Source organism: Vulpes lagopus, chromosome 10 (genome assembly GCF_018345385.1).
Source record: "Vulpes lagopus strain Blue_001 chromosome 10, ASM1834538v1, whole genome shotgun sequence".
Lineage (NCBI taxonomy): Eukaryota > Metazoa > Chordata > Mammalia > Carnivora > Canidae > Vulpes > Vulpes lagopus.
This window is the reverse complement of record NC_054833.1, coordinates 79001260-79019097: the sequence shown is the minus strand read 5'-3', so window position 1 is coordinate 79019097 and position 17838 is coordinate 79001260. Positions and strand designations below refer to the sequence as shown.

General features: G+C 44.5%; 1 protein-coding gene across 1 annotated transcript in view; it reads right to left on the bottom strand.

Moving 5' to 3' along the window:
- Nucleotides 1-17838, bottom strand: part of C8B (complement C8 beta chain) — a 38739-nt gene that overhangs the window by 3360 nt on the left and 17541 nt on the right. The window contains exons 7-10 of the mRNA XM_041772194.1: nucleotides 13828-14068; nucleotides 11814-11942; nucleotides 9022-9185; nucleotides 1449-1602 (exon numbers count right to left, since the gene is read on the bottom strand). Of these exons, the coding sequence (XP_041628128.1) occupies nucleotides 1449-1602; nucleotides 9022-9185; nucleotides 11814-11942; nucleotides 13828-14068 (688 nt within the window). The remainder of the gene's footprint in view (nucleotides 1-1448; nucleotides 1603-9021; nucleotides 9186-11813; nucleotides 11943-13827; nucleotides 14069-17838) is intronic.

The following is a 17838-nucleotide window of genomic DNA, read 5'->3' as shown; positions in this document are numbered from 1 at the left end:
GGCAGAATTTCCCAGCCTTAGGCTCTCACTTCTGTCTGCTTTGCTCCTATCCACTCTGTCCAAGAGTCTCAGTCTCTTTTGGGAAGAGGTCTCTGTGTCCCCTCTGTTGAGCTGGCTCTGTCCACATAGGCTAAGTCCAGGTTGGACCCTCCCTAGGTGGGGATCTGCTGCACCCAATTGCTCATGACACCTTGTTTTGGCTTTATGCTGGACTGGATTCTTCCTCAGCCATCATGACAGGAGCTTAAGGTCCCAAGGCTTAGCAAATGCCAAATTTGCTGTGTCCATTGCAGGGCCCTGGAAATGGCCCTTAAGTTAGGAATCAAGTTCAAGTGGCCCATCCTTGCTGCCAATCCTCCCTCCCATCCCCCAATCTTCTCACCAGGTATTGGTCAGGACACGCACTGCCCAGGGCCTCTTATTTGGCCCAGAGAGATTTCCCACATCCATCCCCACCCCTTGTTACAGACCTCACAGTCTCAGCCTGCTCCTTCGGTTTTATGGGCTGCCCTGTGATGCACAGTGAATGTGCATCATACCCTGTGATGCATCATACCATCTGTCTTTATATGAGACATCTAAGGACAGATGGGTTTTACTGTGTCCCCTGCGACTGGATCTTAGGTATTCTGGTAGCCAGAGCAGCAGGACCTAGTTGCCCACATTCTGTCCTCTTAGGAAAGAGAATAACACGTGTTCTAATGCTTGGTACACTTCAGTGTGACTCTTTGGTTAGGCCCAGCTCCCCCACTAGCTTGTAAGCTGGGGAAATCATGGATCCTGTGTGCCAGTGAATTCAGCTGTAGAGCAGCTTCTCAGCCCTGACTCTACGGTGCAATCATCTGGAAGGGTTTTTCAAAGGCCAGTCCCAATGATTCACTTTAGTTGTTCTGGGTTGAGGACTTTGTGTTTGTGCTAAAGTTCCCTGGGTGGTTCTCACATGCAGCCTGGGCTGGGGTCTGCCTTAGAGGCACATAGTGCTCTTTGTACCTGAGCTGCACCTGAGTGTGTGGGGGGGGCAACTTGGTCCCATGCCACCTCGTTGTGGGACTTTAGCAGTTGTGAGTCACACCCCAGCTGCAGATTAGAACTACTTGGAGATGGTTTACCCATCCTGATGAGGGGCCTTCTTGAGAGTCACACGATCCAGATGGGGCCTGAGCATCAGTAGCTCTGAAGGCATCAGGTAGTTCTAATGCTTAATGAGAGTGGAGGAGGTCAGTTTAGGAGGCTCTGAGTGGCCAGGGGGCTCTTTTTTTTCCCTCTGAGAAAATAAAGAGGGCTTTATGATAGTCCCTGGGACCCCAGATAGAGACCTTGGGACTGACCTAGAATTCTTCTGGAGATACCCTGGGCGGTATGTGGATTTGAAGACATGTTCTGGCCCCCAGCATCAGCCCCTCCAGATGATGTCTTCCACAGAGACACCAGCTGCCTGGAAATGGTACCTTTCAGAACTGGGACTCCATTCCCTTGGCAAGGAGCACAGCGGCAAGAGCTGACTTCCTTCTGGAACTCCTCCAGAGCCTGCTTCATGTTCTGTCTTACTGTGCTAGAGTAGGCAAAGTCCGTGGCTGTCACCAGTTCATACAGAGGCTCTGCCTGGGGAGAGGAAAGGCATGGATTTCAACAGAAAACCTCCAACAGAAGGATGGAGCACGGTTCCAAAGGGGTGAGCAAAGAGTGCTCACTTTTGCATGGAGACATGGAGTGCATGGAGACAAGTGGGTTGATCGGGAACTGGCTGGATGCCCCAGTATGTAGGTGGATGCTCCATCCTCTAGCTGTCCCATCCCACTCAATATCCACAAATAAATTCATTCGAGTTCAGGTCAACTCTTACTGAATACCTCCTAAGTGTCAAGCATTAAGCATAAGGAATGAGTAAGATAAAATCCACACTCTCAAGAAACTCGGTATCCAGAGGGAAAGAGACGCAGTAACAAGTTCTTACACCATCACAGTTAGAGCATGAGTGCAAACTTGGAATGGGGGCAGAGGAGCAGGTGGTCAGTCTGTCTTTGATGGAGGAGAGGAAGTGATTTTCAAGCTGCTCTTTGAAACTCTTATGGAGCTTTGTCCCAACATCGCTCCCCTCTCCAAATTTGGCAAAATCATTCACATCATGCAAACACCACCATCATGAAGCCTTTCCTGAGCTCCAAAGCTCACAGAACACCTTCTCACCATGAAGTGTTCAGGATACAGTCCAGTGCTCATCTGATACAAATTCTCTTTGCTCCTTTGTGGTCATTATTTTTTTTTAAATGTGTTGAAATCTCCTTGTTTCCCTTCTTGAGTTAGAAGGTAAGCTGCTGGAGATCAGGACTGTATCCTGCTCAGCCCTGTGTCTCTGGGCTCTAGCCCCAAGCTTAGTGAGAACAGCTAATAAAAATGGCTGGGAGAATGAATGGGGGATGGGAGACCTCATCAAGGCAATAGCCAGGGGAGAGGAGCTGGACAGGAGACATGTAGACAAAGAGAGAGTGATGCTGGTCTCCCCTGGGCATGGCAGTGTTCCACAAGAGGAAGTCACAGGCCAGTGTGGTGATGTTGACAGGCTAGGAAAAGCCTGAGGCAAAGTGCAAAGAGGTAGTTAAAAATGTTCAGAGCCTCTTGGCCCTACTTTCAGCTCCAGGGCCAGGTTCCTCTCCAGATTTTGTTTGTGATCCTGCCCTAATCCAGCTCTGGAGAGTTTAGGGTCTGTCTAAATGCAGGCAATCATGCCTAATAGAAGCCTCCAGTGGGAAGAAAATTGCTTCCATTTCTTAATGCATCTGACGCTGACCTTCGCTCCAGTGGGCAAAGCAAGGTCCCTTGGTGGTCCCATTGTCTCACCGTTTTGTGGTCAATGAATTGATCCAGAGGCGGTTTGCAGAACCGTCCAGCCTGCTGGCCACACGTGGGGGAGGGATGGTAGAGAAGTGGGGGCTTTGCTGTACACCAGTGTGAGCTCCTCTAACAATCTGCATTCCCTGCCACAGCACCTTGAAAGGCTGCCTTTAGCCCCCCAGGCATTCTCCTACCAGCACTGAGATTTGCTCCAGGACAGAGAGCAAGTCGGTGGCAAAACCAGAATAAACCTCCTACGTGAATTGTGTGCCGGCAGCTGTGCTGGTGGTTGACAAACGTGATCCCACTGCATCCTCACAAGGTAGCAATGACTAGCCTTGTTTTCAGATGGGGTTAAGTGACTTGAACAAAGTCAAAGAATTCATGCAAGAGTATTGCCAAGATTCTGAACCAAAGCGTTCGTTTTTCTTACTAGTTTATAATAATTCTTGATAAAAATGGCTTAATTATTCCCATTTCCAATTTCTACGGCAGTGTTCTCCAAGTTTTGTGGTCTGCAGTTTGCCTTGGGACTGAGCAGCACCTCCTAGACTCCCCAGCTGCCTTTTTATTCTCAGTCAGTAGGGCATAATTGTCCCTTCATTTGCTGGGCTTTCCCTCCTTTCTTTCGCCTTCTTTTCTCCTCTCTCTCTCTCTCTCTCGTTCTTCCTTATTTCTCCCCCCAACACACAGTCTTACCAACTCATATTGACCATTGGGTCCTAAGCACACTTGCCCTTGTGAAAACTTTATCATATCATGGCAAAAGGATGGTGCTCACTACTTATTAAACTCCATGCAGTTCCCTGTAATGGACCCTGGTAATTACCATTCTTTTGCTTGGAGGGCAGGGCAGAGGGAGAGGGAGAGAGAATCCTCAAGTGGGCTCCACACCCAGCATGGAGCCCAATGTAGGGCTTGATCTCGTGAACCTGACTTCCTGACCCGAGATGTAATCAAGAGTCAGATGTTTAACCAACTGAGCCACCCAGGCTCCCCAGGTGATCACCATTCTTAATGATAATAACTAACCATTGCACTGGCAGCAGTTATTAGCTGCTGAACCAAGTACATACATTATCTAACTTAACCTTTACAACAATCCTATGAGGTGGTAGTCTTTTGTAGCCCCATTTTACAGATGAAGAGGGTCAAACACAGAAAAGTTAAATGGATATACCAAAGGCAAACAGTCAGTAAACGGAAGAAAAGGATTCAAACTGTTAGCATCGTGGTTTGTGTCCTTTCAGTGTATATTTTTGGTTAAGTGGACAGATATTTATACCAAACTGGTGGCATAAGAAAGCACAGTTTTCCATTACCTCAATTAATATCCTATTATGAGCATTTTCCCATGCCATTCAATATTCTTTGATAAAATGATTTTTTAGGGTTGGATAGAATCCTGTTATATCGATGGACTACAATGTAGTCACCTCTTCCCCTGTTATTGTCTGTTTCCTTTTTTTTTAAGATTTTTATTTATTTATTCATGAGAGACACACAGAGAGAGGCAGAGACACAGGCAGAAGGAGAAGCAGGCTACATGAGGGGAGCCCGATGGGGGACTCAATCCCAGGACCCCAGGATCATGACCTGAGCCAAAGGCAGATGCTCAACCACTGAGCCACTCAGATGCCCCTGTTTCCTTTTTTTTGCTACTGCAAACAACATAAAAGAAGGCATGTTTTTATACATACATCTTTAGCAACTTTTAAAATGATTCTTTTAGGGGGATCCCTGGCCGGCTCAGCGTTTTAGTGCCTGCCTTTGGCCCAGGGCGTGATGCTGGAGACCCGGGATCGAGTTCCACATCAGGCTCCTGCATGGAGCCTGCTTCTCCCTCTGCCTGTGTCTCTGCCTCTCTCTCTCTCTCTCTCTCTCTCTCTGTGTGTGTGTCTGTCATGATAAATAAATAAAATCTTAAAAAAAAAATGATTCCTTTAGTTGATTATTGCATTTGAGACTTGGATCAAAAACTATAAACATTTCTAATGTTATGGGTATAATTACATTCTTTTTCTAATGTGTTGTATCAACTTCTGTTCTCATCTTGTTTTATAAAAGTGCCCATCTCATCACTCTCATTGACACTGAGTATTGTAGATTTTTAATCATTATCAACTTGATAGGTAAAAAACATTATGCAGTTACTTTAATTTTTTATTCCTAGAAAAGTGAAACACTTTGCATATTTATTCACCATTGTAGTTCTGAAAGTTGTCTATTTCCTTTGAAATGTGTCTTTTGTATAAATTGTATCATTCATTCCTTACACATTAAGGATTTTATTTGTGGCAAAATTATTTTATTTGCGTGTCATCTGCCACTTAATTATTATTCATGGTTTCCTTATTTGGAATTCAGAATTTATTTTTGGAGGTGAGATCAGTAGCCCAAGTCCGACATTATCTTAGCATGGAATGTTACCTCAACATCTGTATTTTAAACCTTTTTCGGGCAGAGTAATTTGCCTTTAGAGAATCTGTGAGTACATTGCTTTAGAAAGTTATGATGGTCACATCTTTAGAAAGGTGTGATTATCACTGCTTACCAACTGATCAGCTGCTTTTCTCTCTGGGTACATAGCAGGGATGCCATTCCCTGACATCCTTAAGGGCAGGTTTACAACGTGACTTGTTTTGAGCAATGGAAAGTAAGCAGAGGGTAAAGCTCTCAGAGCAGAGTGAGGTGACATTTCCCCTTCCTTTACCGCTGCTTTGGTGATTTCGGGAGCACATGATCACATAAAGCCTCCATCTCCTGGATCCCTGAGGGGCAGTTCAAACAGCCCCCTCCCCAATATGCTTTGGGCATGTTTTGTGATTTAGAAATAAACTTTTGTTGTATTAAATTGCTAAGATTTGGAAGTTTTCTCACTGCAGCATAATTGAGGCTTTCCTGGCCTCTATATGAGCACCATTCACAACTCTATCTTTTCCTTCTACCCCGGGCAAAGCCTGAACTCTGTACAATAGCTTCTCCATCAGCTTGGACCTCAGACCACAACCTAGCCACCCTGACTACTTATAGAAATGTACCTGGATGGTAGAGTTTGTGACTAGCATTGCCAGTCAAATACAGAATGCCCCAGCTAAAGTTGAATTTTAGATAAACAACAAATAATTGTGTAGTACAAGCATTTCCCATGAAATATTTGGGGGATGCTTATACTTTAAAAGTTATCCATTGTTTGTCTAAAATTCAAATTTAACTGGACACCATGCATCTTCCTTTGCCAAATCTGGCAACTCTTTATGTGACTCCATTACTAATTAGAAAATGTCTTTGGGATTGTTCATCCATCAGTGACCATTTCACTGGGCTATGAGTCTTTCCTTCACAATCATGGTTGTCACTCCACTAGTCTTTCAGGCATTTAGTGTTTTGAAGAATTCTAAGACCAGTACAACTTTTATTTTTGTAGGATTATATTTGTTTCTAAAAGCAAAAAAAAAAAATTACAAGGATGTGCTTCAGTATTGTTTTGTTTTCCGTACTTTTGACTCCTTTTCAATGAGTTCTTCATGTTGCATTATCAGCTCAGGGAAGTCTCTCTTATTACATCCAGGATTAATGCATCTTCAAATTTAATCTTGTCCCCTTCTCAGGAAGAAGTCCTTGAGTTTTAGATTTCTCCTTCTGTCCTCTCTTTCCATCATATTTCTTTTACATCATTGTTTTAATCTCTTTGTCTTTTGCTTCTACATTATAAGAACATTTTTATGGCACCTTCCACATCACTGACTCAATTTTCTGCAGTGTCAATTCTGTTCTTTACAGTTTCCAATGTAAGCTTTCACCTGCTTTTGTGCCTGTGGTTTCCTATAGTCAGCCACTTCCTTTTTCATCTGATGAGTGCTCACTATCTCAGCTTCTATTTTTTACTTCCTAACTTCTTCATTTTCTTAAATCTCATTATTATCACAAAGCAATGCATCCTAAAATTTACTTTTATTTTTCCACTTTTCAATATAGGCTGGTCTCCTGCATCTTCAATGTAATTTCAACCTTTTGTGTTTGGGACTCTCTTTACAAGACAGTCACTGCTATTTCTTAACCCTGAGCAAAGAGCGATTTCTCTGAGTCTAGAGTTTACCAGTAAACAGTGAGAGTGGACTCTTCAGTGCTCTTCTTTCCTGTCCACCTCGCTCTTATGGGAATCGTGCTGCAAGTCTCCATCTTCCAGAATGGTTTATGTATGTAACCCTGGCCAACACTCTACTCTGTATCTAGGAATGGCTTACCCAGTGGCCTCTGCCGTCCTGGAAAGCAATCACTCCTCCAACTACTTGGTGAGCTGACTTTGCAGAGAATTATGGTGAGATAATATGAAGCCATCTGCAGTTTTCTCTTGCCAGAAAGAGTGTGTGCAAGAGTGGGATGCCCAGAATGTATGTTTCCAACTCAGGTCTGAGACTTGCAAAGGGAAGGTTTCAAAGCCTTCAGTAATCTCACCTCCCCAGCTCCTGGAAACATTTCTCATTCTTTCATGCTTTCCCCTGGATAGCCCACACAGCCCTTCACAACACTGCACTGACAGTGGCTGTGATACTTTCCACTACATCACATGCAGGCCGGGAAGTCACTGGCCTTTGGTAGAGTGTAGTATTTCTGAGGTTGTTTGCAGATCTGATCAAGATGTTTAGCATGGTAACCTGCCCTACCTCTCTTCCTCCCTCCCTACCTCCCTCAACATCACTCTCTCTCTCTCTCTCTCTCTCTCTCTCTCTCACACACACACACACACACACACACCATATCATACCACATGCTTGGCACTTGACACTCCCAAAGCCCAGTCTGGCATATCCAACCTATTTAGGTGGGTAACCAGGGAAAACTCTCTTAAGTCTCAGTTGTAGAAAAAAGATGCAGGTAAAATATAAGTGTTAAGTAAAGGCCAGGGATCTGCTTTCCCTTGAGCTCTGTTCATTCCCATGCCCCTCTGTGATACCAAGTGATGTCACCACACCAACAGCCAATCCCAGATTTCTCTGGATCTGCCTACAACCTACAGCTGACTTTATCTTCCTTGATGCTTGTTAACATAGTGACACTGACAGTGTCACTATGGAACACACAGCAGAGGAGAGAATTTGAATGGCAGCCTTCTTGTGCCATAGAAACTATGTATTTGACATACAAGTAAAGACACCATGGGCAACTGCCAGGGCTGGGAACTGCAGAGCCTTCTGTCAAGAGCTCCAGTCCCTTGTTGTCCCTCCTTGGCGGCAAGACTAAATCTCTGGGGGTGGTGGGGGGTGGATGCCAGACAACCCATGACTGTACAGATAACGACAAGAAGATGGCCAAGGATGGAACACGGACACCGTGCAGAAGTTCCCATAGGCAAGGACCCACTCTTGGTGCTGTTCATGACAATCTTGTTCAAGCAAACATCTATTTAGTTTAAGGTTTCAAAACTGCTCTTGTGTGGGTGACAGGTGGTTTTTATTCACCAAACCCACAGGAAAGTCTGGAGGGGAGGCAAGAGGTCACTTGGGTCGAGACCTAATGGAGGCTCTCAAGCAGCCACAGACGGATGTATCACCTTCGTGACCTTGATTTTCATCAGCCACAGAATGGAGATCAACATATGCAATCTGCAGACTCATGAGGATTAGATTGAAATAACACTTCTAAAGCCACTGGCAGAGTGTTATGAATCCAGTGGTGCTCGAAATGTTAGTGATCTCCATGAGGTATTACCCTGTCCTGTAAGACGGTTGTGCCTGGATGTGTCTTACTGCTCAGCACAGACCATATGCTTCATCCTTAGAGCTCCTTGTGTTTTCCTCCATTGTTTTAGCTCCTGTCACATTGCAGGAACTTAACTATTTGCTGGTTGAATGAATGAATGCTAAAATAAATAAATAATGGAATGAGCAATTCTCTGATGAAATGGAAACATTATCAATTTAAGAAGCTGGAATTAGAAGCTGATGGTTAATTTCCTTTAGCAAGTTGGGGGCCTGAGTAAGGCAGACTCACGGTTCTCTAGCTCATGCTGAACAGTATATTGCAATCGGTCCACTCCAGATATATTATCCACTATAATGTGTGTGCCTTGAAATTAGGGTGTGGGTCTTAGTGAGCTCTGTATCCCATATCCTGGCTCCTAGTAGCAGCTCATAAGCTGTTTTCTGAATAGAGGAAAGGGTGGGTGGAGCAGCTGCCCAGCTGTACCTTAATCTTGATGATGTCTGGGTTGTACTGCACCGCATCTCCCCACTCCTGCATCAGGTCCGCTGTTGGCAGCTCCTTATATGCCAGGGTAGTGATGTGCTCACTTGCCCCTCCTCGTACAAGGACCACCAAGTCCTCCACCATTGTGTTCCTCTTGTTTCTGTCTGGAATGGACACAGAGACCTGGCATGTCAAGGGATTCTTTGGCATTGTGGCACCTGGCATGTCAAGGGATCTACTTTGGCACAGCAACCCAACCAACAACCTAATTACCACAATATTCACTAAGCTCATTTGCAAGTGCCAGTAGACAAGATGCATTCCCGCTGTCGAGGAATTCATGGTGAGAGGAGCAAAAGGCAGCTCAGCTAATCATGTAGGACACAAGTGACAAGGAAGGGGGCAGGACAAGGAAGGGGCATCTCTAAATGCCAGTCACTGAGTCTATGAAAGATAGAGAGCTGATGGACAGATAAATATATATATATGGATAGACAGGTGAATAGGTTGATAGGGATATGGGTTATGGATTACTAATGTGTCAGCCAGTAATCTAATTGTTGTACATGTATTAACTCACTTATCTTCACTATGAAATAAGAACTATCTAACCCTCATTTTGCAGATAAGAAATCTTAGGCACTAGGGGTGAAAAGGCCTATCCAGGTAGCTCTAAGCTATAGTTCTTCTTTGTATGCAATAACAGAGGTAGGAAATTTGTAAATGCTGGGCTTTGCATGTGATAGATATCCACTAAAGGGTGTCTAGTATAAAATGATTATTATTTTGACTTCTCACGGAGCTTCCTAGAAAGTCCTGAATCAAATCAGTGAGTCCTTCCCATTCTAATTTGTTCATGTACCCGATGCCAAAAGAAGTGGTGTCAAGTGACCATTTAGCCCTGAGCCTGCAATACCTGAGGACCACGGAGAGGGAGTCTTGTACACTGCTGACTGGGGTGTATAGTGGTACAACCATTTTAGAAAACAGCTTTGTAGGAACTAGTCCTTAAAAAGTACACATCTCCAGCCCAAAATCCCACTCCTGGTGCATTCCCTGAGAAACCTTTGCATGTGTGTACCAGACTACTGCATAAGCATATTCACAGCCCCAGTGATTGCACTTGCTCAGAACAGGAACTAACCCAAATTCAACAATGGCATGGACAAAGACAAAGTGTTACATTCATAGAATAAAATACTATGTAGCAATGGAAACTAACTATAGTTATACACAAAAACACGATATTGGATGAAAAAAAAAACAACCAACCAACACCCAGAACTGAAAAGATTACATTCTATCCATATAAAGTTCAAAAACAAGCAACACTAAGCTGTATTTATTAGTGACACATACGGTGGTAAAATGGAAAGATGTGTTTAACATAGAATCAAGGATGATGTTATCTCCCAAAGGGAGGAGGAGCTGTAGTTAGCAAGGGTTCCAGGGTCCTGAAACATTGGAACAGGGCAATGTTCCATCCAGTGACCTGCGTGGGATGTTACTTACAAGTCTTCTTAATTTTTTAGATTTTAAATTTTTTTTAAAGATTTTATTTTTAAGTCATATCTCCACCCAACATGGGACTCAAACTTATAACCCCAAGATTAAGAATTGCCTGCTCCACTGACTGAGCCAGCCAGGTGCCCCTATGAGTCTTCTTTAAAGAGCACCTTTATTCTATGGACGCCTCTCTTACAGGACATATTTTGCAACCCAGCCAGAATGAACAAATAAACAATATCAACCATATATCATTCACAAAGGCAAGGGATTGTTCTAGACCTAAATTTTGGTTGTTTTATTTTGTATTGTTTCAGCTGTGGAACTCTCTCCATGTACCATCCCAGGCATAAGCTGAGTAAGTGGAACAGGTAGAGGATTGCTGCTCAGCAGAGGTCAGGGACTGGGTCCCTGCTGGTTGGCCTCTCTTTCCTACTCCACTTGCTGTGTTGATTCCCAGTTCCCTTGAATGACCTCCAGGTTTCCTGCTCCCAGACACTTGGTGCTACACCCTGGCTTTGATACTCCCCTCCGATCTGGTCTCCCCTGCCGTGTGGGCTCTAGTACGTGACTTAGGTCTTTGCCTGCTCTTCTAGTCTGTCCCCCCATTGTATCAGGTAAGGACTAGTCTCCTCACCTGCCTCCCCCACCTCTTCCACCTGCTCCTGACCCCTACCTGTTACCTCCAGCCAGGCCAACTCTCAAGCACCATTGTCATTTTTCTCCTGCCTTAAAAACAACCTTGCTGGGACCCCTAGGTGGCACAGTGGTTGAGCATCTGCCTTTGGCTCAGGGCGTGATCTCAGAGTCCTGGAACCGAGTCCTGGATCAGGCTCCCCGCAGAGAGCCTGCTTCTCCCTCTGCCTGTGTCTCTGCCTCTCTCCCTGTGTGTCTCTTATGAATAAATAAATAAAAATCTTAAAAGAAAAGAACAAAAAACCCCACAACCTTGCTGCTTTACTCTTTGAGCAGCAATCCCAATGTTCCCTCCCTTAGGAAGCCTGTCCTTATGCTCCAGACCAGGTTTGGTGCTTATTGCTGTCTCATCATGGCATCTTTAATTGTTTGCCTGCTTCAGGTGAGCACCATGAGGGTAGAAATACAATTTTATTTGTTTATGTATGCCCAGAATATAGTAGGAGCTAAATAAGTTTTATTGAATGAATTATTATTTTAATTGAAATGCCTTAGAATAGCCAGCCTTTGGCTTAAAGAGAGACTCAGTTCTGGGGATGTTAGGAAGGGAAAGATAATGTACATAGAAGTCACAAACCCCTGCTACTCACCTCCTATTTCCCTCAGAATATTCTGGCACGTGTCCACTGACACACCCAGCTTGACGTAGATCTTCTTAATGGCAGCACCGATTTTAAAATCATTCTGGGCACAGGTTTGGATAGCCTTAAGAGAGTAATCTGATGGAAGCAAGAAAGAGGCCCATGACCTTGGGGTAGTTCACCCTGTCCCTTTTCCTGTCATCAATTCCAAAGGCCTTGCTCTTTCTGGATGTCATGGGGCCCCCAGTGTTGCAGGTTCATGTAAAAGGGTGGCCAGCCTGGTGACCGCAATGCAGGCATCCACTGACACCAGGGTGGAGACCTCATGAGGAATCTACACCAGCTTCCCCTTTAAGGTCCTCAGAGGCTCTGAGGCTCTTTGCTGCCCTCCAAAGAGCAGAAGTGCTCAGAGTCACTTCCTAAAAATGTGGCTCCTTATCGAACCTCTAGGGATTGATCCAGTGAATTGAATCCCCTTACCCTGACCCACTCTTTTAAAATCTTTGCTATAGAAGAGAGAGCTTGTTCATTAATTAATTGAGGTGATGCATTTAAAATGTGGGTCTAGGACCTGGCAAAGAGAAGGGGCCAATTTCTCTTCATTTCTTGGCTCCTTTCCTTCTTGTTCCTCCCTAGTCCTCCCCAAAGCATCCTCCTCTCCTGGGCTTGCTCAAAACTCAGGTGTGACTTGTGGGCACTCTGAGGCCAGGCAAGGGGAGGAGAGAACTTCTAACTACTGGGCTGTCCAGTGGTATTAGTGCACATCAGTATTTCCCCCAAAGCATGTTCCTTGAAATACAAATCTCATGATAATATATCTTGTAATTTTTGTACTAGTAAGTATTATGAGAAGTAGTGCTTCTGTAGTCAAGTAAGTGTGACCAATGTTGTTTCAGAGGAGGTGGAGAGGTCATTTTATGGCAGAAGGCTTGTGGAATGCTAAAAGTGGGATCCATTATATGTTTCCAATTAATTTGATAATCGAGTCCCTCTGCAGGAAGCAGTTTGAGGAAAGATGAAAAGTTCTTTTGAAACCAGTGGTATGGAGGAAGCTATCCTCGACCTTAGTGAGACTGAGGCCACATGGGCTTAAATTTACATACATCATATGCCATGTATCTTCTTGCAAGTATACTGGAGTTATAACTGAGCCCTGGTTCTGCCACTGTCAACTGTGTGACCCAGTTGACCCTGTCAAGTGCCATGTGAGAGAACACTGGATTGGGAATCAGGAGTCGTACCTTATGCCTGTTGTTGGTCATGAGTGGAAAATCCTGTAATTATATGTGTAGGGAGAAGAGACTGTCAAGGCGCAATGGAAGGTGAATATTAGTTTGGAGGCTATTTTAATAATCTGTGACCTTAGACCTTGATACTTAAAACGTGGTCTATGGATCCACAGCACTGATATCATGTCAAAGCTTGTTAGAAGTGCAGAATCCTGGGTTTCACCTCAAACTTACTGATGGGACCTGCTAATTGACTGGAAGAAAAGAAATACAGTCAAGGTTGATTCCTAGGTTTTTGGCTTGAGCCACTGGTTGGATGGTGAAACCATTCTGAGATGTGGGTGACTATGGAAGACACAACTTTGGGAAAGAAAAGCAAAAGTTGACTTTCGGGACATGGTAAAGTTATGATGGTCATTGGACATTCCAATGGTGGTATCAAGGAGACATTTGGATGTAAGCTCCTGGGTGCAGGGAAGAGAGTCAAGGTGGAAATATTGTTGAGTTTTCCATATGTTGAAGGCACTTAAAGCCATGAGGCTGGATGCTGTTGTCTAGATACAATAGTTGTAGAAAAGAGGACCCCCAGACACAGGTTTGGGTGCCGGAGGACCGACATGAACAGGTTATGACAAGGGGAGAACTGCAAGTGAAACTATAGCCAGGAAGGGAGAAGGGAACTAGGAGCAGATCTTATAACTCTTCTCCCACCAACTAAGGGAAGCGTCTCTCCACAACCTCACAGAGCTTGTGTGTGCCCCAGCAGCAAAGCCATAGTCCCCTGGGCCGTGTACCTGCTCTCTCCATGGCTTCTTTGTTCATAATGAGCGTGTATTCATAAATGCCCCCCAGCACAGCCTCTGTGATGTAGTGGGTCCCGAAATCACGGAAGAGATCTCTGTACTCCCCATAACTGTACTCCAGGGGCAGCAGCTTGACTCTCTGAAGGAATTCGTAATGGAGCATGAGGCTTCTGGGTTTCAGCTTGTAATGTGCTACTTCAAGGTCAGAGCGCGCGTACAGAAATGTGCTTTTCTAAATGAAATACCAACATGGGAAAACCAGACCTTTAAAGTTAGGAATCTGGAACGAGAAGATGAACTTTACAAATACCATCCAACGTTCTTGGCCTGGGGTCATCACTCTTATGATTCCTTGAGGATACTTGAGGGAAGACGGCCTCTTTGATGAGCTTTCATTTCTCATAAATATTCCAATGTCCTTTCAGCTTGGGAGAGCTTGCTCTTAACTCACTTCCTTACAATAGCAAAGAGGGAATGAGAAGGGTAGGTAGCCAGAAGCAGACATGGCGGGGAGCAGCAGGTGCACATGGGCCCACTCTGCTGGGATACAGGGTCTGCCTGCCTGCAAAAGCAGCCTCCTTGTTTATGCTTTTCAAATTCTGAAGAAAGGCATCTCAAGAAAGAGTCAAAGTGGTGCTTTAGGAAGGCCAGACATTGCAGTATGGTGGGTCAACATACTACAGCTTGCGCACCAAATCAGGTGCCTGGTGTTACAGATGGAGTTTTACTGGAATGTAGCCATGCCCTTTCATTCATGCACTGTCCATAGCTGCTGTCCCCCTACAATGGCAGAGCTAAGGAGCTGTGATAGAGACTCTACAAAGCCTAAGTTATTTACTATCTGGCCCTTTACAGAAAAAAGTTTGGTGACCCCTGGTGTGGGGACCAGACTGAAAAGATGGTGATGCTAGGTGAAGTGCAAGCATCCAGGAGGTATTAGTATAATACGAAGTGGGGGGGGCTTCTTATACTGGGGTGTACAGGGAAGGAGAGCTAAGAGTGAGAAATGTCCATGAGGCACATTCTGCTCCAGTCTTAAAACTTCCTGCTAGTTTGACCTACCTATTCTAGAAGGCCATGCTAATTCCCATGGTGCCTACTGCCCAGGCCCCTCATTGCTTCCTGGCTTCCCCTCACTTCATTCTAGTCCTGCCCCAGAGACTCACAACTCTCCCTTCTTTCTTACCCTTCCAAGCTAAGCAGTGCTCTGTTCATGGTTTTTCTAAATATTGTAGGTTTCGTCTCTCGCTTGGATTTTGAGAAAAGCCTTTCCACCGATCTCCTTTCTTTCTCTAGCCTGCTTTCAATGCACCAATCAGACTTGATGTCTTAAAACCCTAAGAGTATTATGGGCATGTCTTGTCTCACTGTGCTTCATAGATACTATGTTTTTGCCACCCTGCATCAAGGAAGGCTATCGGCACCTTTTGCCAACAGCATTTGCTCTCTTTGTGTCTCTGTGCCCCACGTTGGTACTTCTTGCAATACTTCAACATTTTCTTTATTGTTATTTTTGTTATGGTCATCAGTGACTATGACTTGCTGAAAGCTCAGATGATGGTTAGCATTTTCAGCAGTATTTTAAATTAAGGTACGTCCATTGTTATTTCAGACATAATGCTACTGTACACTTAAGAGACATAACTTGTGTGTGCCCTGGGAAACCAAAAAATTCATTTAGCTCACTTTGTTGTGACATTCACTTCATTGTAGTGGTTTGGATCCAAGCCTGCAATATCTCTGAGGTATACCTGTATTACAAGGCCCCCTGGGCTTAAAACAAAACCCTGCATTGGCTCTCTATTGTTTCCAGAATAAAATCCATTCCCTCACTGTGAACATAAGAATTCATACTCTGTTCCCTGGCAGTGAAGTATTCTTCCCATGCTTTCCTATTTTCCACCACCCACACCATACATCAACATCTGTGCAACTTCTCATTTTTCCCCAAATCTGCCATTCTCTTCATAATATGATTTTGCACACACTGTTCCTTTTGCTTTAAATGCCCTTCCCTCCCTTTTCTTCTTGATACCCATCTACTTATATTTTAAACACCTGCTCAGCTACTGCTGCCTTCATGGCACCATCTCTCAATTTCCCACTCCATTCTCCAGGATGCCACTGCACTTTGCTTATATTTCCCTTAGAGCACATACCATGCTGTATTACTACTGATAGAAAAAAAAAATTGAGAATTAGTTATCTGCATACACATTTACCTCTCTTCCTAGAATGTGAGCCTGAAGGGAAGAATCAGGATGTATTTGTCTCTAGCCCTAAGTCTACTAAAGTGCTCAGAACACTTAAGCATGCTCTAACTGGCTATCTGAATCAGAGAGGTGGGGAGAGGGTGGGGAGCAGGAGAAAGGGAAGGAGTAAATGGATGGCATCCTTGTTTGCTCCCAACAAAATATGTTCCTTTTCATCAGTCCCACCCTTCATCACTATATTTCAGTCTTTCTTTTTAAAGATTTTACTTATTTATTCATGAGAGACACACGCACAGAGGCAAAGACATAGATAGGTAGAGGGAGAAGCAGGCTCCCTGCGAAGGGCCCGACGCAAACTCAATCCCAGGACCCTAGGATCATATCCTGAGCCGAAGGCAGATGCTCCACCACTCAGCCCCCAGGGGACCCTATATTTCAGTCTTAAACACCTACTAAGTGCCATCGTAAGTCTAAAGATGAAAGAAACAGCCTTGCCCCCAAATGGCTCAGAGCATAGATAAGGAAAAACATGCAAAGACCATAACAATCTTGTTAAAGTTTACTACTCATTTTCTGGTGGTTGGTATTTCAGCAGCAGAGATTTCTAAGCCCTTCAACACTTTTTACTCATATGAATCATTATAGATGACTTGATTTCCTCCATGTTCCACTCAGATTAATTTTCTAACATATTGCACCCATGTTGAAAATGCTCAGGGACTAGAGAATAAAATACATCTTCCTCACTCAAGAATTCAAGGTTCCTCAAGGCTGCCTTTCACCTGCTTCTCCAACATCATATCCCTTCACTTCCCGATTCAATGACTCCTCTTCCACCAACTCACAGGCTTTGACCTCCATCTTAGAGGCAAGGGGGAGCAGGTGCCATGATTAGATTAGGATTGTAGAAGTATCTTTCTGGCAGCACATAAATATGAAGGGGCAAGTCGGGAGACAGGAGACCCCTCAGGGGGACCAAGCAAGAGGTGCAAGGATCCAGGTTAGTTAAGATATAATCAGAGTTAGATTAAGAAATATTGGAGAGTGACACTGAATGATTTGATGGCCAAAAAATGTGGAAATGAAGAGAAGAGAGAGTGAAATATTATTCAGAAATGCTTAGCCTAGAAAAGTAGAAGGGAACAAATGCAATTTAATGTGGAAAATTTGGGAGGAAGAGCTTGCTTTGGAATGTCCATGAGGCATCCAGGTAATGATGCCCAAAGAGTGTGCAGTGCAGGTCAGAATGTAACAGAAAGGTCAGAAGCAGTGATTAAGGTGCACAGTTTGCCCTCGTGATGGTGGAGGGTAAACAGAAGAGGTCACCTGGTATGGCTGAAGGGTAAGAGGAAGAAAAGATGGCCTCAAATTACATAAAGAGCAGGAAAGGAGATTAGAACCCAGAAAGGGAAGTGATGAGGAGCAGCAGGCAAGCAGGGGGAACAGGTGTGTGATGGTGTGGCTGACTCTACCAGATGCCCTAAGAGGTTGGAGAAGAGGTCTTGGGTGACATTCTGGAGGGGGACTTCAGCTGAATATTTAGGATAAAAGTTAAACTGCTGGGGGTGAAATACCTCCAGAGATGATTTGGTCTGGAAAAGCTACAATCTCAAGCTTAATGAAAACCATGGTGGGGTGGGGGCACCTGGGTGGCTCAGTCAATTGAGCTCAGGTCATGATCTCAGGTCATGGGATGGAGCTCCGGGCTCATTGCGGAGTCTACTTGTCCCCCTCCTTCTGCCCCTGTGTGTTCTTTCTCTCTCTTAAATAAATCTTTTTTAAAAAAATC